Source organism: Lacerta agilis, chromosome 5, assembly GCF_009819535.1.
Source record: "Lacerta agilis isolate rLacAgi1 chromosome 5, rLacAgi1.pri, whole genome shotgun sequence".
Taxonomy (NCBI): Eukaryota; Metazoa; Chordata; class Lepidosauria; order Squamata; family Lacertidae; genus Lacerta; species Lacerta agilis.
The window spans coordinates 74798256-74823414 of NC_046316.1; the positions used below are offsets into that span (position 1 = coordinate 74798256).

The window sequence follows — 25159 nt, forward strand, 5'->3', positions numbered from 1 at the left end:
AATTCAGATATTATAAAACGAGCCCGTGAAAGGCCACGGAACACTAAGCACAGCCCCGGAAGCTTTTCCCAAAATGGAATAATATAGGCAGAAGTCAATAAACACACTGAAATCATGAGCGTCCCAGATGGGTTTTCTCCAGGTTCCAAGAGAGAAGATCATGAACGTTTTGCTCCTACTCCAATCCTGCTTAGCATATCATCTGAAACTGGGCTTGAGACAAGCCATGACCTATATACAAGAAGAACAAAACTTAGTTACAGCAGCATGTCTAGACGAGTGAAACACTGGATGATATGCTAAGGCAAACCATGGTTTGGATGACAGCAGCCCAGCAGCAGAAGGAGCAAGCAGCAACAAAGCTGCAGCAATCTCTCCTGGAACTGACTCACCTTTTTACGCTAAAGCATGTTTCCGCTTTGTGTTGGACATGAACAGGGTCATTCTTATTCTTATCATTTTATTTATACTTCGCCCATCTGTCCGGGTTTCCCCAGCCACTCTGGGCAGCTTCCAGCAAAATAATAAAACGTCAAACATTAAAAACTTCCCTATACTATTCTAAAAGTTGTGCAGTTCTTTATCTCCTTGACATCTGAAGGGAAGGCATTCCACAGGGTAGACGCCAATGCCAAGAAGGCCCTCTAGCTGGTTCCCTGTAACTTTGCTTCTTGCAGTGAGGGAACCACCAGAAGACCCTCAGAGTTGGACCTCAGTGTCCGGGCCGAACAATGTGGGTGGAGACGCTCCTTCAGGTATAGTGGGCCGAGGCCATTTAGGGCTTTAATGGTCAGCACCAATACTTTGAATTGTGCTCAGAAACACACTGGGATAAACTAAGACAGGATGCTGGCTGCCATCCCCCCCACCCCACCCCCCCAGAAAGCATAGCGTGCACAGAGTTCTAAGAAATGAAGAGATGTAGGATTAGCAGTTCAGAGATCAATAGTTATACAGCCGCAGGGTGGCTTTTCACTGACATGTATCCAGAGATCTACTGCTAAAAATAAGCATGATGTATCCTTTTGAACGTGCACCTGTCTGCATGGTGTTCCCCAACTCCACAAACAAGAATAAGCCCAAGAACGTAGAGCAGGCAGAAGCACGTTTACAACGGAATGCAGATAGCCGACTGCAAAGAAGGACTATATATGTATGAAAGAACAGCCCTTGGCTAAAGCTCATGGTTAGCAGGGACAGAGCTTAGCCACCAGCCCAAGTTCAGGGAACATGCTAAGCCCAATGCTGGCTTACAGCACCATGGCAATACAGTGGAACCTCGAGTTGTGGACGTACCGGTAATCCATCCCAGAGGCACGTCCGCAACTCTTGAAGCATTCACATCCAGAAGTGCCACATGCCCACAGCGTGATTTAATGCTTCTGCACATGTGCAAGAAGTGAACCCGAAAGTAACCCGTTCCGGTACTTCCAGGTTGTCACGGGAAGCAACTTGAAAAGACATAACCTGAAGCGGACGCAACAAGAGGTATGATTATAAAATGTGGAGGAAAAAGGCAGCTGTTAGTTCCTCTCTGGGAGCCCGCACATTCACACTGCCTCTGCTAGCCATAGTTTGGCTCTCCTAGACTGGACAAATGTGCAGGAAGGCAAGCCAGCTCAGTGAAGGTGGAACCAAACAAGGGAAAAGCTGACTTCTGCATATGACGCAAGAGTGGAGAAGAGCCACTGCAGAAACCCCAATTGCCATTTGTTCCGATTCAGCACTAAACTGCAGGTTTCCCTGAAGGAAAGCAGCCAGGCAAAGGGGAATGTGGGTGAGCCCTAAAGGGCCAAAGTTCCCCTCTAGATAGCAATAATACACAAACACCGGGGAAGCACTGCAGAACAGCTAATGAAGCAGAACGGGTTGGCATTATTGTCTAAATCCACCGCCGCTGCTCCATTAATATGTCAATGCCATGGTTCAGAAGACACCTGTGAAAAACACAGGGACCTCAGGTCACTACAGTCCAGGGAGAAGGGTCATCTCCCCACCACCAAACAGAATTGCACAGGGAACAGGCAGGCACTCTAAAGCCCGCTTCAGGTGTTCAAAAAGGACGCATGAGGTGCAAACAAGGAAGGGGGTACACTGACATTCCTAATCAGCAGGACACACTCAGAAAACGCCTTCAGAAGTGTGGGATATCTACCTGAGTGAACAGATGTGTCTCTGAAATGCACCTAAAACTCACTAGGGTTGGTTCAAATCAAATATATATTCCTTGCATTGTGCCAGTACTAAAATAGGAGCTCTAAGTTTAGCGTTTCCATGCTTGGTTTTTTTGGGGTACATGAATGCATTTTAACTCCCCTTTTAAATCTGTTGATCCTAGAATATTTTGCGCGTGTCCAGAGACTCAGTCCTGGAGTAGCCTATAAATTTGTCATTCCTCTGGCACATCTAATCCAAATGGCTATTTTCTTCCTTCCTTCCTCCATGCTACAAGTTAAAGATTCCCACTAGAAAAGTACCAGCAAAGAATAATAACACTTGATCTAATCTGAGCTCTGATCTCTCCCTCCCCCTCTCTCTGATTATGTATGTATGTATGTATGGCATTTTTAGCTTTGGGGCACTCAAGAGTCTCCCTGGAGTACCAGACATCATCAACATTAGCCTGAACGTTTGTGACAAGGAATTTCTGACATAAGCAGATGAGAATATTAATATCATGCAAATAAAGCTATTAACAGTTTTTCCTAATAACATTAGAAAAGGACAAGGAACCCTCAGGCAAGTTTTGAGTCATGAAAGTGGTCGGGTTTAACATGCACAGAATGCCTATTCGCTGCTCAGGCAGAGTTTCCACGTAGCAGAAATGAGCTTCCTAAACGCATAGAGAGATGCCTGCCGACCTCTACTGGCTGCACTCAGGAGTGTTTATTGCTTAGAATTTGGGAGGGTATCCTCAGTCTCAGTGAGAAGATTGATAATGCCAGAAAAGCCTCTTCGAATGACACCTTGGTCCAACACTACCAATTATCCCACTGCAATACACAGATGCAGGAAAAGAGAGTAAGCCTTGCACAAGCTTTGCATGCAAAAAGAAGAAAGAAAAACCTCCTAAGTTCAATTCTGGGCATTTCCAGTGAAATGGAATAAAACAGGGGTAGTCAACCTAAAGCTACCAATCGCCTTCTCAATCCGGCCCACGGACGGTCCGGGAATCAGCGTGTTTTTACATGAGTAGAGTGTGTCCTTTTATTTAAAATGCATCTCTGGGTTATTTGTGGGGCACAGGAATTCATTATTATTATTTTCAAAATATAGTCCAGCCCACCACATGGTCTGAGGGACGGTGGACCGGCCCACAGCAGAAAAAGTTTGCTGACCCCTGGAATAAAGTGACAGGAGAAGGGAAAGATTTCTGCTTGAGGACCTGGAAAGTTGGTCCAAGGGGTGGTTAGTGTCTCACAGTCGGAGGGTGACTTTGAATTGAAAATAAAGCTGGTCATCTCATAATGCCTTTATGCAAATCTATGGTGCGACTGCACTGAGAGTACTATGTGAAGTTCCGGCCACCTCACCTGAAGAAAGGATATCGTGGAGTTGGGGAAGGTTCAGAAGAAGGCAACCGAGCTGGTGAAAGGGATGGAGCAACTCCCCTCTGCGGAAAGGAGAACACAGCAGAGAAATCCAGCCATTCCTAATCTCCAGTCTCAGTCTGGTGCCAACATTCCACTTACCAGCAGTTATTGCAAAACATTTTCCCACTCAACTCCCTTCTGCAGACCACACTAGGCAAGACTCTCTTCTGCAGATACCTGTCTGTCCTGCAGACAAACCCACCCCAGTTCTCACTTCCCAAATCTCTCCCACTGGATTCCTCACTATTCTTGTTCTCCACTCAGGGCCTTCTGGTTTCCTGTCTGCTGTACTGAGTCCTGGGGGTGACTTTCTGCCAGGTGGCTCATCACCTACTGATGAACACCTTTTATCTCCCTGCCCTGAAGATCAGGAAATCAAAATGCAGACAGGAAATCAAAATGCAACCTTCCACATTTCTATGAGGATATGGGGCACATCAAGAGGAGAGGTCCAGCAATAGGAGTCTCCCTATTATTATTTCTATTGCATTATCCACCTTCACACCGTTCCCAAGAACACCCCCTTCCCCCCAAAATCCTCTGCAATGCGCAAGAGATCCTCTGCAGAGAAGTCACTGCAGAAAGGAATCCCCAAAGTACCGGTAATCTCATAATCGGAACTATGTGCCTGAAAATCCTATATAATCATGCCCAGACTTTCAAATCTCACAAGCTGAACTTCAAAAACCTTATGGCCAAGAGCTACAAGCTTTGACCATCAATCCCTCTTCCCAGGAAACTCTGGGAATCGTAGCTTCGTAAGAGGACCAGGTACCTCCTAGCAACTCTCAGCACCCTTCATAAACTACGGTTCCCAGAATCCTTTGGAAGAAGTCATGGCTGCTTAAAGAGGTGTTTTAAATGTAATGTGTGACCATGGCATAGATAGGCTTTGGGTGTGATCCTGTAGAGAGCTTTTTATGTTCAGAGACACATATATCATGCCATCTTGCATGATTTGTACATTCAGCTGCTAGTTACTGTGTGAAATTGGCACGTAGGTGGGGGTTTTTACGACCACCACGCCGGGCCTAAGAACCATCATTAGTCATTGGGCATTGTTCTGCTATTCCTTTGCTGGGATTTAAAATGAATCAGTCCTCACATGTTTCATTTCCTGCTGAGACTGCAAGGAGGTTCCCTATGCTACATGTCCAATTATGACTTTATCACAGTAAGCACAGTGGGAAAATTACGATCCGATACTCTTAACATAACCAAATTAACAGCACTAAGCAAGAAAGCAAGGGATAGATTTCTCTGTGAGCCAGACTCATCTAACATGACAGGATTCTAACACCACTCAATTCATTCTTAAGACCAAGGTCTCCAAGGTAGAGAGGAAAGGAACAGATTTCATACGGCAAAGTGGATCCACTGCTATTAAATGCAGTTTTAAACAAGGAGTTGTATGCTTCAGACAGGCATCAAAAGAGAGGGGGAAGAATAATTCCCTCCAAACCAGGAATAATAACACTAAAAAGGAAATTCTTTCCAGTAGCACCAACTGAGTTTGTTCTTGGTATGAGCTTTCGTGTGCAGGCACACTTCTTCAAGAACAAACTCAGTTGGTCTCTAAGGTGCTACTGGAAAGAATTTCCGATTTTGTTTCGACTATGGCAGACCAACACGGCTACCCACCTGTAACTAACACTAAAAAGGGGAGTGGGCTCTTCTTGGAACTGAGCAAAGAAAAGGAGCTGTTCATTGAACATGTTGTGTCTGCTTTCTGCTTAGGGAATTGAATGACCCTAATATTCCTAAGACTGTAGAAATACCGGTAAGCAAATCAAGCAAATATTATAAGGCTAATCTAAAAACAGTAAAAGGCTATAATTGACAAAATTTAAATCCTAAATAAAGCAGAGATAGGTAAGATGTTTTCATTTGAGGGCCACATTCTCTCCAAGTTAAGATGTAGGGGGCCACACATACCAGCAGTGGAAGGGGCAGAAACCAGCCACCTCTGCAAGAGGTCCAGACTCAGGCATAGGCAAACTCGGCCCTCCAGATGTTTTGGGACTACGACTCCCATCATCCCTAGCTAACAGTGGTCAGAGATGATGGGAGTTGTAGTCCCAAAACATGTGGTGGGCCGAGTTTGCCTATGCCTGGTCCAGAGGGTGGTAACACAAGAACAGGCCTTTTCTGCAGTGGCTCCCCATTTGTGGAATGCTCTCCCCAGGGAGGCTCGCCTGGAGCCTTCATTACATATCTTTAGAACCCAGGCAAAACATTCATTTTTCTCCCAGGTCTTTGGCTAATGAAACAATCTATGGCCTTTTAAACCATGAAGGGGTATTGTTTTTGTTTGTTATTATGTATCCTTGTGTTTTTATATTGTAAACCACCCTGTGAGCCACAGTACAGAAATGCAATAAATAAAAAATGAAATAATAAAAATAATGATCTGGAGATTAGTAGCAGCCTAGACGTTGAGGCTAGCAGCCTAGACGTTGAAGTTGAGGCTCCAGTACTTTGGCCACCTCATGAGAAGAGAAGACTCCCTGGAAAAGACCCTGATGTTGGGAAAGATGGGGGGGCACAAGGAGAAGGGGACAACAGAGGATAAGATGGTTGGACAGTGTTCTCGAAGCTACTAACATGAGTTTGGCCAAACTGCGGGAGGCAGTGAAGGATAGGCGTGCCTGGCGTGCTCTGGTCCATGGGGTCACGAAGAGTCGGACACGACTGAACGACTGAACAACAACAACAAGACCAGGAGGACTGACTTGGTTCCTAGGTTTCCGAGTCCTTACTTGCAGTCACACCTAGTAGCAGCTCCTACAGGCAAGAAGCCAAGGCAAACACACACAAAATGTTGCTATCTTTAATCAGATTATTCCTGGGGGAGGGGGGGACCTCAGCTCCTGGAACATGGATTAATTTTTGAACCAAGCATAATGAAGAGGCAGGATAAAATCATTGCCTAGTGCTATATTTCATATTTTGTTCACAAAAATAAATATATGAGAGATGCTAATCAATATTATCTCCAGGATTCTCAACTTCACAACACTAACCTGGTGAATATTGTGTTTCCAGTATGATAAGAATTTAAATTAATTCATGCTAATTGTAATTCTAGCTTTAGAAAAACAACAAAAAACATGAATATTGGCTTTTCAGTCCTTTTCACATTTGCATCAAAATTTGCATCAAACCAGGTAACTTCTGTAGAACAGACACAGAGTCGGTCAGGCAGAAATGAAAATTAATACAAATAGCCTCTCCTCTCCTCGGGAATACTTCAGCTGAACTAAAGAGATACAGGCCATATTCACATATCACACTAAACCAGGGGTATCCATGTGACGCCCTTCAGGTGTTGTTGAATTCCAACTTATTTTAAAAGCAACTCTTTATATATGAAGTCCACAGCGGGGTGGAAATAGCAGGTAAGAAACCTGATGAAGAGGATGAAACTCAATATGAGGGCACTTTAAAATGCAATTATATGCAATTACAATTATAAACATTGAGGGTGGTGAGCGGGAAGTCATTAGCATTGTAGAATAGGATTATACTTATAGGGTGTTAAAATGGTAATTTTGAATCTTGAAACCAAATCAGATGCTAATATCAAGGAGTTCCACCCTTTGGAATTTCCACATTTCCTTGTGGAAAGCACACCTGGTCATAGCAAGAGGAGCAAAGCCCGGTTCTCTGGTGGTCTTTTGGCTTCTGCCAGTTGAGGCTGGATACTTCAGCATTTCTGGCCAAAGGTTGTTGGGCCCTTGGCTGATGCAGATAATGGGCACCGAGCCTGAGAAGGTGTATAGCAGACACGTCCAACAGGTAGATCGTGATCTACCAGTAGATCACTGGACGTCTGTGGTAGATCACTGGCTCCCCCCAAAGAAGCTCAACAACTTTGGCTACCCTAAAAAAAAGCTCAACATTTTTGCCTTGCACCCCCCAAAAAGTGGGGCTTTCCTCCTCTGTCAAACAAGCTCAACATCTTTGACCTGAACCCCTAAAAACGGGCCTTCCTCCTTCCTAAAAGAAGCTCAACAACTTTGATCTGAATACCCAAAAAGGGGGTAGATCACGGCCAGTTTTTAACCCTGTGAGTAGATCGCAGTCTCTTGGGAGTTGGCAACCCCTGGTGTATAGAGTTAAGTCAAGGACCCACCCCCATTTCTTCTGGTTCATAGCAGGCAAGAAAGGGCAGGAGCAGACGAATAAAACTGCAGCAGCAGCAGCAGCAGCAGCAGCAGCAGCAGCAGCACTGAATGTGCATTCAGAGACACCCCTATATGCTGCAAGGGACTTGGGCAGCTTCTACTGGGAGAAGGGGTCCAAAACTCGCCACCCATTGAAAAAGCAGTCATAAATATTAAAATTCTCATTTTAATATTAGACACAGAAATGCCATTTTATACCTCTTTTATTGAAAAACTGCTGCAAAATTGCAAGTCGCTGTGTTTAATAATGTCTCCAGACAAGAGAAATCTAATTATATATAATTTGTTATGCTTTTACAAGGTGGTTTGAGAATATGTGAAGGAATGACATTCTTCTGTTTTAAGTCCAATACTGCCCCCCAGTGTAGGATTTCAGTGGTTAAAGCTCAAGCGAATGGTTGCAAATCACACTTTATGTGGGGTTGGGGGTGGAAGGGGATAATATAAGCCTTGGCTTTCCTCTCCCTCACATCCCCTGAGGTAACTGGTTAGAAGGTGATTAACAAATTAATAACAACAACAACAGCAACCAAAGCCATTCCTTCCTACTTCTGTGTTAATCTGCATTTTAAAAAAAAAATCAAGACAAAAGTTTGCATTTCAATACATTTTTGTAATGCATTTGCGCACAAAAGCCACATTTCTAAACAGTTTTTGACAGGTTTTTTTTTTTCATAAGCTTAGAACTGCATTGCAAAATTCAGAAAAGTCCAAAATCCAAAAGGATAACTACAGTATGTTCTGACCCACACATTAGTCTGGGAACAGTTACAAGTAGGTAGCCGTGTTGGTCTGCCGTAGTCAAAACAAAATAAAAAGCAATAATAAATTCCTTCCAGTAGCACCTTAGAGACCAACTAAGTTTGTTCTTGGTATAAGCTTTCGTGTGCATGCATACTTCTTGTGCAGGATAGGTCAGGACACACCCAAAATATCAGATTCCGACTTCAAAGTGCAACTATCAGAATGACAGCGTGATGATATCTACAAGGCACCTGACACTTAGTAAAGGTAAAGGTAAAGGGACCCCTGACCATCAGGTCCAGTCGTGTCCGACTCTGGGGTTGCGGTGCTCATCTCGCTCTATAGGCCAAGGGAGCCGCCGTTTGTCCGCAGAGAACTTCCGGGTCATGTGACCAGCATGACAAAGCCGCTTCTGGTGAACCAGAGCAGCGCACGGAAACACCGTTTACCTTCCCACCGGAGCGGTACCTATTAATCTACTTGCACTTTGACGTGCTTTTGAACTGCTAGGTGGGCAGGAGCTGGGACCGAGCAACGGGAGCTCACCCCGTGGCAGGGATTCGAACTGCCGACCTTCTGATCAGCAAGCCCTAGACTCTGTGGTTTAACCCGCGGTGCCACCTGGGTCCCTATCTACCTCACACTTGCATAGCCGATTTTGCTTTGCTCCCAAAGGTTGGTTCCCCTTCCGCTAAAAGCGTACGAAAGTGTTAACAAACCAGCGAGTGAGAAAGCCCCACTTCTCAGAATAAAATTCAGCCTTTAGACTGGATCTCAGCAAGTAGATAAGGACCATCTGTTTTGTAGGCTCCACTGTGTAATTTCAGCCACACTTAAAGGGAGGTAAGAAACAAGAGACGGCAGAAGCAAGAGGGGTAAGGTGCCACTTACCATGAAAAACTCCATTGTCCACCAAAAAATGCCTGCAGTACTGCAGACAAGTTCTCTTATCCAGGTTCCAGTAACTCATCCTTAGGAGGGTTTCTTCTCAGCATCAAAGACAATTCTCCTGCAAAATTAAGGAGGCGTAAGTGCCGGTAATGTGAAGGTAATTATTAAGTTGAAAGGAAGAACAATTCAGTGATATTAGTCCTAATAAAGGAATTCTTTAGGGACTATTTCTCATATATTAAAAAACAATTACAATTCCTGCTTTACTCAAAATGCTTCAGCAATTATTGGCTGGGGCTGGACAACTTCTAGTTATCTGCAATTAGCCCATCATCAAGGTGCTTAGGGTCACTTTCACACAATTACCGCCCACTCATGGAAAGCAGGAAGAGAAACAGTTTGCATGCCAAGGGATATGGGTTTAACAATGCAGGTATTCAAGTATTCATTGCTTTCTCACCCAATCTCAGCCTAGGCCAGCCTCACCACTGAGCGGAGGGAGGGAGGAGGGAGGTAGCCAGTCTCTGTTGGCAGAATAGGAGGCAGGGTGTTTTGAGTACAGAACTGTGTGCATGATGTCACCTGCACCTCGTAAGCTAGCCTGCTGCCCTTTAGGTGTGGTGATGGATGCTCTCCAATCTTTTCCTATAGATCAAAGCAAAAGGTACTTGCATGCTGTGGTAGCTTTCATGCACTACCGTATTTTTCGCTCCATAAGACGCACTTTTCTCCTCCTAAAAAGTAAGGGGAAATATCTGTGCATCTTATGGAGCGAATGGTGGTCCCTGGATCAAACAGTTGTTCCATTTCCAGTTGTAACTGTAGCTTCCTGACCCACTTAGAGATTTCTCAGGAGACAAATGAGGATCACTGCCTTCTCATGATGAAGGGGCTTGAACAACTCAGAGAGCTACAGTATGAGCTATGCCATGCAGGGCCACTTTTCCTTAGGAAGTCCCATTTTCATTGGAGAAATGTTGGGGGGTGGAGTTATGCACCCCCCGAGTTGTCTGAAGGCAGCCCTGTATAGGGATTTGTTTTTTTAAAAAAAAGTTTAATGTTTCATTATCTTTTTATATATGTTGGAAGCCCAGTCAGATGGGTGGAGGATAAACAGTAAAATTATTATTGTGGAATGGGACGTCCCTATATTCATCAGAGAAATGTTGGAGGGTATGTCAGGGGCCACAGGTTCCCCACCCTTAAAACAATGGGTACATCATGGAATCGTAGAGTTGGAAGGGACCACAAGAAACATCTAGTCCAACCCCCTGCAATGCAGGAATCTTTGCGTTCAATGTGAGGCTTGAACCGACAACCCTAAGATTAAGAGTCTCATGCTCTACCGACTGACCTATCTTTTCAGTGTGCAAGAAGGTTCTGTTCTGGCCTTCAGTTTTACAACTTGCCTGCTTTATATTTTAGTGTGACCACAGAATTGAATCCAGGATGGAGCTATGCAAGCAAAAGTGACAGTGGTGCTATTAAAAACTTTAGCTTTGGAGAACCAAGCCAGCTCCAGAGATACAAGGGGTAGATTTAGCCCCTAATCCAATGGTGTTCCCAAATGCATCCTTCTGCAGTTTCTCCCCTTTGCATGAACTATGGAAAGAATAACTGCACATAGAGATGCTCTTATGGCTGCTCTATCCCTGACGGTGTAAAGCCAGATCCCACAAGGAAATGCAAAGCATCCCCTTTTCCCCCACACCATGTACAATATACAAGCCCTCCCTCCAGACGTACCATAGGGGCAGGTGTTTTGCTAGCTACTCGTGAGAGTTCCAATGAAAATGCATAATGAGCAAACTCATGAACAAGGCCAATGCAGTGAAATATCTATGTGAAGCTGAAGATACTGGTACCAAAAGGGAAGGAAACCACCTCCATTTAAAAAAAAACGCACACACACAATTACCCTCCATCAGCTTCTATGGTTTTGTCCATTGTTTGCAGCCAGGGCCCCAAACAAAGCAAACAATTGCCACTATTATTTTCAGGGACTAACATATAACTCATTAAGAAGTTGACCATTGGATTTCTCTCCACAAGGCTTCCTTTGTTCCCATAATCTCATTCAATTCATTTTTGAGAACTCTTCTTTAATCCTACAAACGATGCCTTGCAAAGTCCAGTTTGCTCAATGCAGGGCCTGCAAAGGGAGCCATTTTTAAGGCCAAGCTTTCAAATATGTGAATAGAAGGGAATTTAAGTAACTGCCACATCACTTCATAATAGACAAGCCGTTGGTCCGTCTAGCTGGATGCTATCTACTCCAGCTATGATTGGCAGCGGCTCCCTAGGGTTTAAGGTTTTTCTCAACCTGATCTGGCTTGAACCCGGGACTTTTTTTTTTGCATGCAAACCATACCATCCTGCAGCTCTTCCCTAGGACAGGAGTTTTAGACAAAAAGCATCCAAAGCCATTGGGGGGGAACAAGTCGTCATCAACATCAACTTGATGAGCCTCTTGCATAAGTAACTAAAAACCCTAGAGGTTTCACTGATAAATTGTAACAAGTATGGTCACACTGAAAGGAAGGAAACAAATACAGGCTCTCTCATTTTTGTGCAAAGGGTGAAGGGAATCAGGGAAAGAATTGGGTGTTTTAGCAGGGAATGGAAAGTTGTTGCTTGGATTCTAGATCTACCTACAGACAGCAACCCACTGAGAAACAATAGAGAGATAGACCCAGCTTCTCAGGACAGGTCTAGTAAAACAGCTCACCATTACTCACCCACCAAATCTGCCAGAAATGTAAACCTGTTCTCTGATGCTAGTTATTTTCTGTTTGTTTGTTTGTTGGTAACCATACATACTTTGCCTCCACATAAACATACGAACAAACAAAAAACCCTGCAGATGCCCTCAATACTCATTATAAGATGGACTCTATGAGTACAGCAAATATTAGTCAAATACCCCCTGTTTCTATTCTCAGTTTAACCTTTAATGCATTTTATCTTGTGAAGCACCCTGAGATCGTCAGATGAAGGGCAGTATGTAAGTTTAATAAATGAAAATAATAAAATAATTTAAGAGCAAACCTTTGAAAATCACTGGGCTTCTTCCAGTTTGGAAGAATCTTTTAGTGTGGTACTTAAGCATATCTGCTTTCAGCCTGCCCAGTTCCATCTAGCTTGGCTTGCTGAATCTATTGCCAAGATGGCTAGAGAGGCTGCAAGATGCTATGAACCAACTCTCAAAGAGGCAGGAGGCACATTTAATTTAGACAATATTCTGTGGGTTAAACCACAGAGCCTAGGGCTTGCCGATCAGAAGGTCGGCAGTTCAAATCCCCACGATGGGGTGAGCTCCTGTTGCTCGGTTCCTGTTCCTGCACACCTAGCAGTTCGAAAGCATGTCAAAGTGCAGGTAGATAAATAGGTACCGCTCCGGTGGGAAGGTAAACAGCGTTTCCGTGCGCTGCTCTGGTTTGCCAGAAGCGGCTTAGTCATGCTGGCCACATGACCCGGAAGCTATACGCCAGCTCCTTCGGCCAATAAAGCAAGATGAGCGCCGCAACCACAGAGTCATCCGCAACTGGACCTAATGGTCAGGGGTCCCTTTACCTTTACCTTTACTGCCTATCACATCGCGCTCTCCCTGGAAGCCTTGTCCTGTTCCAAAGCAAAAGGAAGTTATCTAGGAACAATTTAAGTAACGTGTGCATGTTAAGCTGGGCTAGAGGATTAAGGGATGCTTCTTGCAGCCTTCCTGGCGGTGCAGACATCAAAAGAACCTTCTAGACAAGCCTGAAAACGGCGAGAGGGGGAATGTACAATTTGTTATTGTCAAATTACAACAACAAAACATCCACAACAGCAAAAACAAGAGCCTTCCGGTCAAAGAATCAAGATGAAATCAACCAGATTTACACCAACTATAATAACTCAGTGTCTCCATAGAACCCTGTGATTAAATGCTGAAAGAATCTGAACTAGTCTAATTAGTTTTTGCCATCCAATAGATGGGATAAGATGTCTGTAACAGAATGCCAGTGACCCTGACGTTGGGGGGGAAACACACAAAGAATCACAGTATAGGAAGAGAGGGGGATTGTTTTCTGAGAAATGTTTAAGCAGACCACTTAGGCAAGGGGTGGAAAACCTGTGGCCTGTTAGGAGGCTTTAGCTGCTAGTCTCCATCTTGTGTTCAACAGTGAACCAAAGATGGGTTCACCTAAGCCAAAAGACCCTGGGAAAGGATCCTTCTGTGTTGACCTTATTGACCTTCTTGCCAGTAAAGATCCAGACGCTTCCATTCGATTCACCAGAAAGCCAGGCTTACTATCTTGGCAATAAGGTAAAGTGATTTGTAAGCAAAAGGCTGAAAGATACAAGTTTTGCCTGAAGTCTTCCTGCTAGGAACTATGGGTAATGATATCCCAAAAAAGTTCAGGAGAGTCTTTACGTATGTTACAGTTGATGCCAGAATTCTAATCGCAAAAGGTTGGAAGGGAGAGGCTATCCCATCTAAATCAGACTGGCAAAACAAAATAAGAGAGTACGCTGAACTGGCGATATTATCAGCAAGGCTAAGAGACGTTAAAGATGAAAAATTTATCAGAGAGTGGGATATATACAGAGTCTATGTAAAAGAACATTTTCAAAAGATTGGCAAGTGTTGATTGAGCTTCGGTGTGTAAATAGGATAATTTTATAAAATAAAAATGATAGTAAGTTAAATAATACGGAAAAAGCAAAGTTTAAGCACCTAAGGAATTTTATTCGGGAACGCAAGACTGGAGATCTTGCAAAATTTAATCACAAATAGATATGCAAAGCAAGTATGAATAATTGTTTATTTTTTTATTTCTCATTTTGCCTATAACATCTATTGTATATTTCCGTTTTCAACCAATAAAGCATTAATTTTTTTTTTTAAAAAAAGATGCAGGTTTTGTGTAAAAAAGCCCTTGCATCTGGAGACAAGCATCCTCAACAAACCAGGAATTCCACAGAAATGAAGACGCAAACCCCACAGAACAATAGAATCTGCGGACAAGACAGCCGGAATCATCAGGAAGCCACCAGCCATAGTCATTGTTCTTCATAGGTCCATTCAGGAGGACCATCCACAGGTGAGTCATTCTTGTTACTTGAGGTGCCCCAATCTACCTCTAACCAGAACCTGCCCCATTACATTATGGAAGTTTTCTCGCCTAAAGCTTCTCCCCCACAGCCAAGCACACACACTTACCTGGATTTAACCCATCTGCTCCATTCCCTCATTTTGACCCCATCTCACTGGTCGTCTTGCCAAGTCACCTAGACACACTTTTGGATCCCCAACAAACTGATTTAAAGACCAGGTTTTTAACCTTGCTGTGTATACGTCATCTCTGTGGATGCTATGTCTGTATGCCATCACCCCGAGCAAGCTCTCTGCACACCCCAGGAACATCTTTTAACTCACCACTGGAATTCAGACCCAAGGCTTGCCTGTGATCCTGTTTACTAATAAGGATCTGTTGGGCACAGACTCCGGACCTCAACACCTAGGTCTCAGCTTCTTTTAAATAAATACCTTCTTTTTTCTATAATCTTTGTGAGGCCAGTCTGACAAAAAGAAAACAATGCTAAGAAACTACTGGGAAAGATTTGCCTGACAACTTCTATCAGAGCAAGCCCTACATGAGGGCTTCTGCCTGTGAAATGGGGCTTTCCCCTCCTTTCCTTCCCCTGCATCCCTCAACACCCCCACTAGTGGTTCGTGAGGAGCTGGGAGAACCCCCAGAATAGCACATGGGGAAGGAGACGGGGGATTGCTCCATCTGGCAAATTGCTTGCACTGCTGAGACATTCACCATAGCATGACATCAACGTCCACTCATTATGTTTTAAGCTGGCACAGAGCAACGGAAGCTCACTCTGTCATGCGGATTCGAACTGCCGACCTTCCAATCAGCAAGCCCAAGAGGCTCAGTGGTTTAGACCAGTGTTTCCCAACCAGGGACCATATGGCCCCCTGGTGGGCCCCAGGATCTTCTCCTTCCTTCCTTCCTTCCTTCCTTCCTTCTCTCTTTCTTTCTTTGGAGATCACTCGTAGCCGAGTAAGATTGTCTTCCATGAACACGGTCTTAACAGTGAGTCCGTAAGTGACTGTAGAGGCCAGTTCTGGATCCACACGTCCTTCCACAGTGGGGACATAGGTTTCCGAGTGGGAGTTGATAACAGTGAGGGTTTGCCAAATGTGCCTTCCTCTTAGTGTGTTAACGAAGGTTAAGGGGGTGATATGATAGCCATGTTCAAATATATAAAAGGATGTCATATGGAGGAGGGAGAAAGGTTGTTTTCTGCTGCTCCAGAGAAGTGGACATGGGGCAATGGATTCAAACTACAAGAAAGAAGATTCCACCTAAACATTAGGAAGAACTTCCTGACAGTAAGAGCTGTTCGACAGTGGAATTTGCTGCCAAGGAGTGTGGTGGAGTCTCCTTCTTTGGAGGTCTTTAAGCGGAGGCTTGACAGCCATCTGTCAGGAATGCTTTGATGGTGTTTCCTGCTTGGCAGGGGGTTGGACTGGATGGCCCTTGTGGTCTCTTCCAACTCTATGATTCCCTTTTGTCCTGAGTTTGAGCATCTACAACAGGCATGTCCAAAGTCTGTTTCAGGGGCCTAATCCAGTTGGTTAAATCTGGCCCGTGTGGCAGTTTATTTCCTGAGGTAAAATCCTAAAAAAAAAACCTTAACAACTCCAACCCTAAAAGAAGCTCAACAACTTAAATCCTAAAAAAAACTTTGGTCAGCCCTTTGGTCGGCCCCCACGGCCCTTCACTTCATCAAATCTGGCCCTCTTTGAAAAAAGTTTGGACCCCACTGGTCTACAAAGTCCATGACACCTTTGGTAAAGGCTTTGGTCAAGGACGAAAGGGCCCCAGGATATTTCAAGGGGGGCACAGGTGAAAATCGCAAAAATGGGCAGGTGTCACAGCACGAGGCTAGGGGGCCACAGAAGGAAGTGAGAAATGAAGGATTTTTTTTTTTAAAGAATCCTGATTGGCTGGCTATCTGCTTGGCTAATCACAAGCAGGTAAGGGGTGGCTTACCAGGGCCTAGCGCTCCTTTCTGCCATGTGTGTTTTCTTAAAGCAGTCCTGGTGTGTTTCTGGTGGGAGAGGATGATCGCTGAGGATCCCATTTTGACCACTAGAGCCCACGATCCAGAACACCAGGTCAGGTAAGTGCGGAGGAGGGATGGCAATGAGTAGGGCTGAGTGAGCCGGAGCTGCTTGTTGCTGCCACCAGTGCTGGGCGCAGTGGCAGCCTGGGCCTGACTCTGCAAGGCGCAGGGTACAATCCACCCCAGCAACTAGTCGAGTGCTGTCATCTTGTGCTGCTGACTTGCATCTAGTAAATAGCTGTCTACTCAGAAGAAAGCTGCAATGAGTTCAGTGGGCCTTACTCCCAGGTAAGGGTGTGCAGGGCTATAGGTTTTATCTAGGCAGCCAGGGCTCTTCTGGATGACAATATCTTTTTGCACCAGGTAAGTGAGGACCACTTGCTTTTTTAAAATTCTCCGATATATAAAGAACTCCCTGTGCACCTTTTGGACTGTATCTGTAGGTTTCCTCCTCTGTGTCAAATAAGTGTTGTTTACTTTTTATAATACATAGAACATGGATCTCCCTCCGGAGGTTCTGGACTCTCCTTCCCTGCAATTTCTAAGCAGAGGTTGGATGGCCATCTGTCATAGATGCTTTAGCTGAGTTTCCTATATTGCAGGGGGTTGCACTAGAACAGGGGTCCCCAACCTGCGGCCTATGGAGGCCGTTTAACCAGCCCATGAGCTGCCGCCGAACTGAGCCGCCCGCTCGGCGAGTCACCGCACGCTGTGCTAAACCGGCGCAGCACAGCGTGGGGACTCTCTTCCGCTGCTCCGGAAATCGCTTCTGCACAGGCACAATTTTCAGCGTCTGGGCATGCACAGAAGCAATTTTGGGCACCACAGACATGCACAGACACAATTTCCAGCGTCGCGCTGCGCTGGTCCTGAAGGGGACAGTTCAAATAGCTAAATATCCCATATTGATTATAAATGCCTTAATTGCTTTCTAAGCTTGTTTATTTGTGTATCATTCACAGCATTTGTGCATTAATATAATTTTCTGTGTTGCCTAATATTAAAAGAGACACAAGTCTTCCTTGCAGTAGCTTGAAGAATTCCTGGGAACCCAGCCAAGGTTACAGATAAGGTGTCTGGGCTAGAACAAAGCACCTTAGAGAAGTTTTGAAGCTGTCTAAAATTAGCACCTTGGCTGTTACCATAGAAACACCATCACGAGAGAGGGGGACGGAAAGCCCATTTTAAGGAATGTGCCGTTAATTGTGGTTAGCCTTTAATGGGCTTAAGAGCTGGTCTTGTTGATTGATCATACTGGAGGCATCAGGCTTGTTGGAGTTGCGTATCCTTACATGTATTGGTATGTATTGATTGCATATTTGTGTATTGTTCCTATGGGTCTTTGGGAGAGGGGCAGCTCTGAGTTGTGTGAGCAAGGGGGGGCTCTCAGCCTTGGACGGGATGTATGCGCTTTCCGAGCAGACAGGAGGAATGCAGCTGGAGTTGGCTCCTGCCAACTGTATTAATATTATATTCAGTCCATTAAGATGTAAGGTATTTCCTAGTTAGTAGACTCATCCCCCTGCATGGGTATTATTGATTTATGCTTTTGTATTTCCTATCTAATGCAACAAGTATTATTGCCGGTTAATTGAAGTTATGCTTTCTTGCTGATTAGGCACACACACATGCCTTATGAATAGGTTCAATCTTCAGCATACAATAGGGGACTGTTGTTGCTTATGTTGCTATATTTCTGGGAAGTCTGCCAAGTATATTCAAGGCTTGCCAGGACATTCCCAGACTGGGGAGAGCGAGTTGGGGAGGCTTTGGGAGGTTGTACTCCTAAGGAACATGTGAACCTTGAGCCAATTTTCGGTTTCTATTTTCGGTTTCTGTATTGCCTTTATAATGAGTACGCGCCAGTCTCTCAGTGCTCAGTCCAACTTTTGGATTGTGCCTTTTGCTTTACATATGTAACTCAAAATAAATCCTGCTGAACCCTGCATGGTGTTTTGCCTCTTCGTGTTCCTGAATCCACCACTCAAGAGCTCAAGAGCCCATTATGGTCTTACATTTGGCGTCCCTGGGTGGGCCAGGGCTCTTTGAGTGTTGGATGCTGACATGAAGGCAGGTCTGTGCCTTTTCTGGTCTGGCTTGTGGTCGCTGTAAACACTTGAAAGTTTCTGTGCACGCCAGGCTACCTTTGACTGGGAAACTGAAAGCCGTTTCTGTGGCCACTGCCTTGCCGCGAAGGAACAGACACAAGGAACAGGAGAAGGAGCAGCGCTGAAGGGCAACCCGCGGGAAGGGTAAGTAAGGAATCCCCCTGGGAGAGGGGATAAGGGAAAGAAGAATTGATCATTCTTCTGGGAGGTGGTATAGGTTTGTACGAGTGGACCCGATCAGTCCATAAGACAACTGAAAGCCACTCCCTAGGGTAAGGGTGGACGTTTTGAACACCCAGAAGGGAACTAGGACGTCTTGGATGTCTTAGAAACTGGGAGAGGGCTAGTGGGCACGCACAGGTATAAGACGTGACCCAACGCTGCTCTCAAAAGAGGAAAGGGAACTAGGACGTCTTGGATGTCTTAGAAACTGGGAGAGGGCTAGTGGGCACGCACAGGTATAAGACGTGACCCAACGCTGCTCCCAAAGGAGGAAAAAGGGTTGGACGTAGGTGAAACGTCCAGAAGGGAACCAGAGATAGGTTGGGAAGGTGGTGTGTGAGGCGCCTGTGTGATTGTAAAGAGTGTATGAGTGGGGGACCGTAGAGGAAACCCAAAACTGAGTGTGGATCTCTGCCTTGGCAGAGACGGGACTGGCAAGTAGTGAGATTCCTGTGTGCAGGAGACTGCCCAGGCCACGAACCCCGGGTGCGAGTGTGTGTGTGCAAGCACGTTTGAAGGCGCGGGAAATGGGGGGAGGTTCTTCAACCCCACTGACCCCGCTCCAGTGCATTTTGAACAACTGGAAGTTAGCTAACAAAGGCAATAACTATGATATCAAGCTAGACAAGGAAAAGATGAGAAGTCTTTGTGAAGTGGATTGGCCAACACTAGACACCGGATGGCCTTCTGAAGGATCCTTTGATCCTGTGAAAGTGAACCCACTGTGGGCAGCAGTAATCCAAACACGTTTGGATCAGATTCCATATGTAAATATATGGAAAGGGTGTATAGACCAGAACCCGAAGGAACAATGCAAAAAGAAGATAATGCCATGCTCTGGAGAGAAAGCACAGTTGCAAGTAGCAAGTGATCTCGACAGAACAGATGTAGACATTGTTCAGCAGACAACCCCTTATGTTCCCAGTGCTCCATTCCAACCCCCACCGAGTCAATCGCCGCGAGGCCAGGCTCCAAGGGCAGTAGAGGAACAAGGAGGAGAGACAGAGGCAACAGACCCCAAGGCAGTTCTTCAAACGCCTAAGAGAAGTGTGTATCCCACCCATGAGTTAAACCAACAACCAGAGGATTTGCCATGTACCCCTGGCATCCATCCCTTCCAGCTTCATGATTCTATGTTTTTCTGCTTCAGCCATCTTCCACTATGTTCCTATCATTTTATGTAATTGTATTTTGTATACATTATTACAAAATAGAAATAAACCATGTTCTATTTACAAACAAAACGTTTAAACAGCTATCTTTCTACCGGTAGGCGGGGGGGGGATGGGTGTAGCCAGGATTTTTGTGGGGGGGGCAGGCTTTTGTTAGGGGGCAGAACCTAACAAATTGTATTGATTTTTACTTATGGGGGCAACTGCCCCCGCCCCGCCCCACCCCCGGGCTATGCCCATGGGAGTGCACAGGAAGGAAACAAGGTCGGAAGGGGGCCATGGTCGGAAAAAGATTGGGAAGCACTGGTTTAGACCACAGCGTCACCCACATCCCTTATGTTTTATGCAGAAGGTACATGGTGGACCAGCTGAGGGGGGGTTGGCTCATTAGCCTGCTGAACTGTTTCAAGGAACAAGCAGTCCTAGGAATGCTTCCTTGGCTGCCACACACAACCTGAAAGATGCTGTAGCTCAGACTGGGTGGAGGAATTGTCAGCAAGGTTGAAAACAGAGTCATAATCCTCCTCGGCTCATCTTTTTGCTAAGGTTCAAAGAGCTTAAATGCATTAAAAATGAGAGGCTCACTGGGTGAGGAGATAACTAATCTCCTCTTCCTTCAGTGCCTCCCACCCCACCCCACCCCCCATCTTTTGTTTCAATTCTATCAGTCAAATATATTGCCTGATCAGCAGGGAATCCTATTGATCGACACAGATGGCTATTTTAATGCTCTCTTTTTCCCCACTGACAGAGCCCAAGTCTGTACAACCCAACCGGAACAGCAGGCACACAAAGCCACGGAACACGTTCCAATTAGAGCAGCTCGTTTTCTTGGCCAATATTTCGCAAAGTGTCCCAGAAATAGCCAGAAATGAATCAAAGAGCAATGCTGCAGGCCCCAGCCGGTAAGGCCCAACACTTCGGGGCCATGAAAGCTGTAGTCTAATAATATCTGGAGAACTACAAGGTTCCTCAAAGTTACCATAAAAGTATAAAGATTTTTATTTTATTTTTAGGTAGTCTAAATCTTGCTACAAAACAACCACACGACAATATAGCCACAACTATAGAAAGGAAATTCACAGAGAAAAACAAGGTTTTGCAAGCCCTTTTGAAGAGTAGAGTAGAGCAGAGAAACAGAAAGAGAGAAAGAGAGAGAGATCAACAAGGAGATTACTCTATTACTTCCAGGTCACTGCTGCATCTTGGACAAAGCTATATGTTCTAGCTTCATGAAGTGAGTTAATACAAGGAGGACGTGTATCATGAGTGAATGTGTCATGGGGGAGAGACACACAGCGATGCAGGATTGACGTATGGCTCCCCAAATACATTAAGAGTGAACTGGTTAAGGCCACATAGGTGTGCTCCATGCACAGGAGAAATACAAGCAGAAAGCATGCACAGCGGAAAGCAGTGAAGACCTTTGCCACTGACCAGGGCCAGCCTGACCATTCCCCATACCGAAACCGGCTGAGCTACAACCAGAGTGATGGGACAGCATCTTTCTCAGCACCTGCTGGGCACCACAGACTTGATGAGGGACCGCAGGGCAAGCTGGCATGCCCTATAAAGTTCTGTGTTCCCCCACTTACCTGCCACCACTCCTTGCTAGCCGGAATCTGCCACCTGAGGCAGGTGCCTCACTCTGCCTAATGGTAGGGCCATGCAATAGGGCTGGGGTGGGGTGGGATGAGGCTGCCACTTTCCTTTTTCAAATAACGGGATTTCAAACATGGCGTTCTCCCACAGTCCATTCTAGCACCTTAAGGTTTTACCAGGTCATTCTGCTGTGTGTGCACTGCACCGGACATACCAAACATTTGAAGCACATGGCTGCCAAAGAATCCTGAGAACTATAGCTCACCTCTCACAGAGCTACAGTCCCCACCATCATTAACAAACGACAGCTCCCAGGGTTCTTAAAGGTGTTGGGAATTATAGTTCTGTAAGGGACACGGGTGGCGCTGTGGGTTAAACCACAGAGCCTAGGGCTTGCTGATCAGAAGGTCAACGGTTCGAATCCCCACAACGGGGTGAGCTCCCGTTGCTCGGTCCCAGCTCCTGCCCACCTAGCAGTTCGAAAGCACATCAAAGTGCAAGTAGATAAATAGGTACCGCTCCAGCAGGAAGGTAAACGGCGTTTCCGTGCGCTGCACTGGTTCGCCAGAAAGCGGCTTTGTCATGCTGGCCACATGACCCAGAAGCTGTACGCCGGCTCCCTCGGCCAGTAATGCGAGATGAGCGCCGCAACCCCAGAATCGGACACAACTTGACCTAATGGTCAGGGGTCCCTTTACCTTTTAAGGAGTAAGCTACAGTTCCCATGATTCTTTGGGCAAAGCCGTGTGCTTTAAATGTATTGTGTGTAGGCAGGCCAAGTCACCACGTGATCTTGATCTCGATAGGTCCTCTCTAGAGTTGGGGTTGTCAAGCAGTCCGCTTCTCTTTCCTTCGCCCATTAAGGTTACATAAAACCCTCTCCTAATGTAACAGCGAGAAAACAAAGACAGATGGCCTGCCTGTTCACTGGTGTCTTTGCCCCAGGGGCAAGCAATACAAAGGAAAAGGGAAGCCACACTTTAAGGCCCCCCCCCAAAGGAGGGACATGGACCCCAGGGAGGCAAGACATCCTCTGGTTATCAGCTGAAAGGCAAGGACTGCAACTGACTCTACTGTGCCAGCAGGGAGGACATACCACCTGGCTATGCCAGGATGTGCCAGAAGAAGCTTGCATCTCCCCGGTAACTGTCTGGGTCCCCCTGTAAGGAAGGCTGTCTCAGAAAACTCAATTCTAAATAATAGTCATTATGTCACAAACTAAATCACCAGGCATCAGAATATATCCCCAGAGGCAACTGGCAGATAACACAGAATGCTAAGTAGATATTCCTTTAAATTTTCTGCTAATCTGCAGAGTGCAGACAAAGGGTTATCTTCTGCAATAATTTAGCAAATACTCTCTATTAGGTGCCCTGCATGGTGAAAATGAAAATGAAAATGATTATGATTATGATTGTTGTTGTTATTATTATTATTATTATTATTATTATTATTATTATTATTATTATTACTTATACCCTGCCTATCTGGCTGAGTTTCCCCCAACCACTCTGGGTGGCTCCCCAACAGAATATTAAAAACACAATAAGACATCAAACATTAAAAACTTCCCTAAACAGGGCTGCCTTCAGATGTTTTCTAAAAGTCAGGTAGTTGTTTATTTCCTTGACATCTGAAGGGAGGGCATTCCACAGGGCAGGTGCCACTACTGAGAAGCCCCTCTGCCTGATTCCCTGTGCTAGACCTCACTTTCAATCAACATGAGTGGTTTCGGACAAATCACTCTGGTATTTTCAAATCATACATAGGGCACAGTAACAGACTATCACAGTTTTGTTAAGTGTAGCGCTCTCTGGTTCCCCCTTCGGTGGGAAGGGCTGTAGCTCAACAGTAGAGCATCTTTTTTCACACATAAAGGTCCCAGGTACAATCCTGGGCATCTCTAGGTAAAAAAGGGTAAAGGGACCCCTGACCATTAGGTCAACACGCGAACGACTCTGGGGTTGCAGTGCTCATCTCGCTTTATTGGCCGAGGGAGCCAGCGTACAGCTTCCGGGTCATGTGGCCAGCATGACTAAGTCGCTTCTGGCGAACCAGAGCAGCACGGAAACGCCGTTTACCTAACCACCGGAGCAGTACCTATTTATCTACTTGCACTTTGACATGCTTTCGAACTGCTAGGTTGGCAGGAGCAGGAACAGAGCGACGGGAGCTCACCCCATCGTGGGGATTTGAACCGCCGACCATCTGATCGGCAAGCCCTAGGCTCTGTGGTCTAACCCACAGTGCCACCCGCGTCCCATCTCTAGGTAGGGCTGGGAAAAACCCTGGACACCTGCTGCCAGCCAGTGTAGACCAGCCTTCCCCAACCTGGTGCCTTCCAGATGCTGTGGACCACAACTCGTATCAGCTGCTAGCAACATATATTTTCAAAATAATAATAATGTGGAACTCTGTTACACTTTCCCGTCTGCTCTAAACCATACATATTGTTCAAGGTGAGCAGCAGTTCTCAGCACAGCACCATAATCTAACAGTATGTTCACACACGATGCAACAAAGCTAAGCCCAGCAGATCAATAGCAGTCTTCAGAGAAAACCTTGCTTTCCTGTGAGGCTAAAAGCCCTCCTGATTTTATTTTACTTTTAAAATGATGGCTATGCTTGGCCTCCACAGCTGGAAGCAAATCCTGCTTGCCGGTTGGCCACTGTGAGAACAGGATCCTGGACTAGATGGGCCATTTGCCTGATCCAGCAGACTCATCTTTTGGTACTATGTCTTTAAAGCTGGCAGAACACAAGCAGAGAGGAGCCCTCCTATTTTCATGGAAGAGAGTCCCATAATTTTGGTGCCACTACTGAAAGGGCCCTGTCTCTATTCCTGGCCAACCATGTTAGAGGAATTAGGAGGGGGGGCTGGTTGGGGGGAAAAACAGTTCTTTGGATATCTTTGAGACTTAGACCCAAGCAGTTTAGGGTTGTTGTTTTTTTTAAAAAAGTTGTCAGCTCCAGGTGCTTAGCTGTTCTTATAAGGGGTCTTTAATTAGTGTGCTTTCCCACCAAGTCTCTAGAGATCTGGACCTGCCATCAGACAACAAAGCCACATCCCTGATGCAGCAAGAGATTGCCACCTGCCTGCCTTTTGATCTGTTGTGTGCCATACCTGGAGTCTGGCTCACACAGGTGTGGGGTGGGTGGGCAACAGGGACATGGAGGAAACAGGTGCCTTGCCTCCTGCTGCCTCTGGAGCCAAGGCTGTGAAGCTAACCCCATTTACCTAGGAGTAAAAGTGCAATAGGGCTGAGTAGACATGGTTTGGGTCACTCTGCAAAACTGGATCCCAGGCAATATACGCCTAACTAGGGAACTGTCAGGCCTTGGAAGGGGATAGCTACAGTATACGCTAGAGATGGACTAGACATAGGGCTTTGGCCTGATCCAACAAGGTTCCTCTTATGGACTTACCATATTTGTGGGATGCCTCCCATCTGTTCTTGCTGGTGCCAGCTTTTCTTTTATCTCAAATGATTGCCCTGACTTTGTAGTCATCTGGT

General features: G+C 45.6%; 1 protein-coding gene across 4 annotated transcripts in view; it reads right to left on the reverse strand.

The window, feature by feature from the left end:
* Nucleotides 1-25159, reverse strand: part of PLCH1 (phospholipase C eta 1) — a 134263-nt gene that overhangs the window by 102866 nt on the left and 6238 nt on the right. For all 4 annotated transcript variants that reach the window (XM_033150480.1, XM_033150482.1, XM_033150479.1 and 1 more), the window contains exon 2: nucleotides 9416-9533. In XM_033150480.1, coding sequence (XP_033006371.1) covers nucleotides 9416-9494 — 79 coding nt within the window. In that variant the 5' untranslated portion in view covers nucleotides 9495-9533. The remainder of the gene's footprint in view (nucleotides 1-9415; nucleotides 9534-25159) is intronic.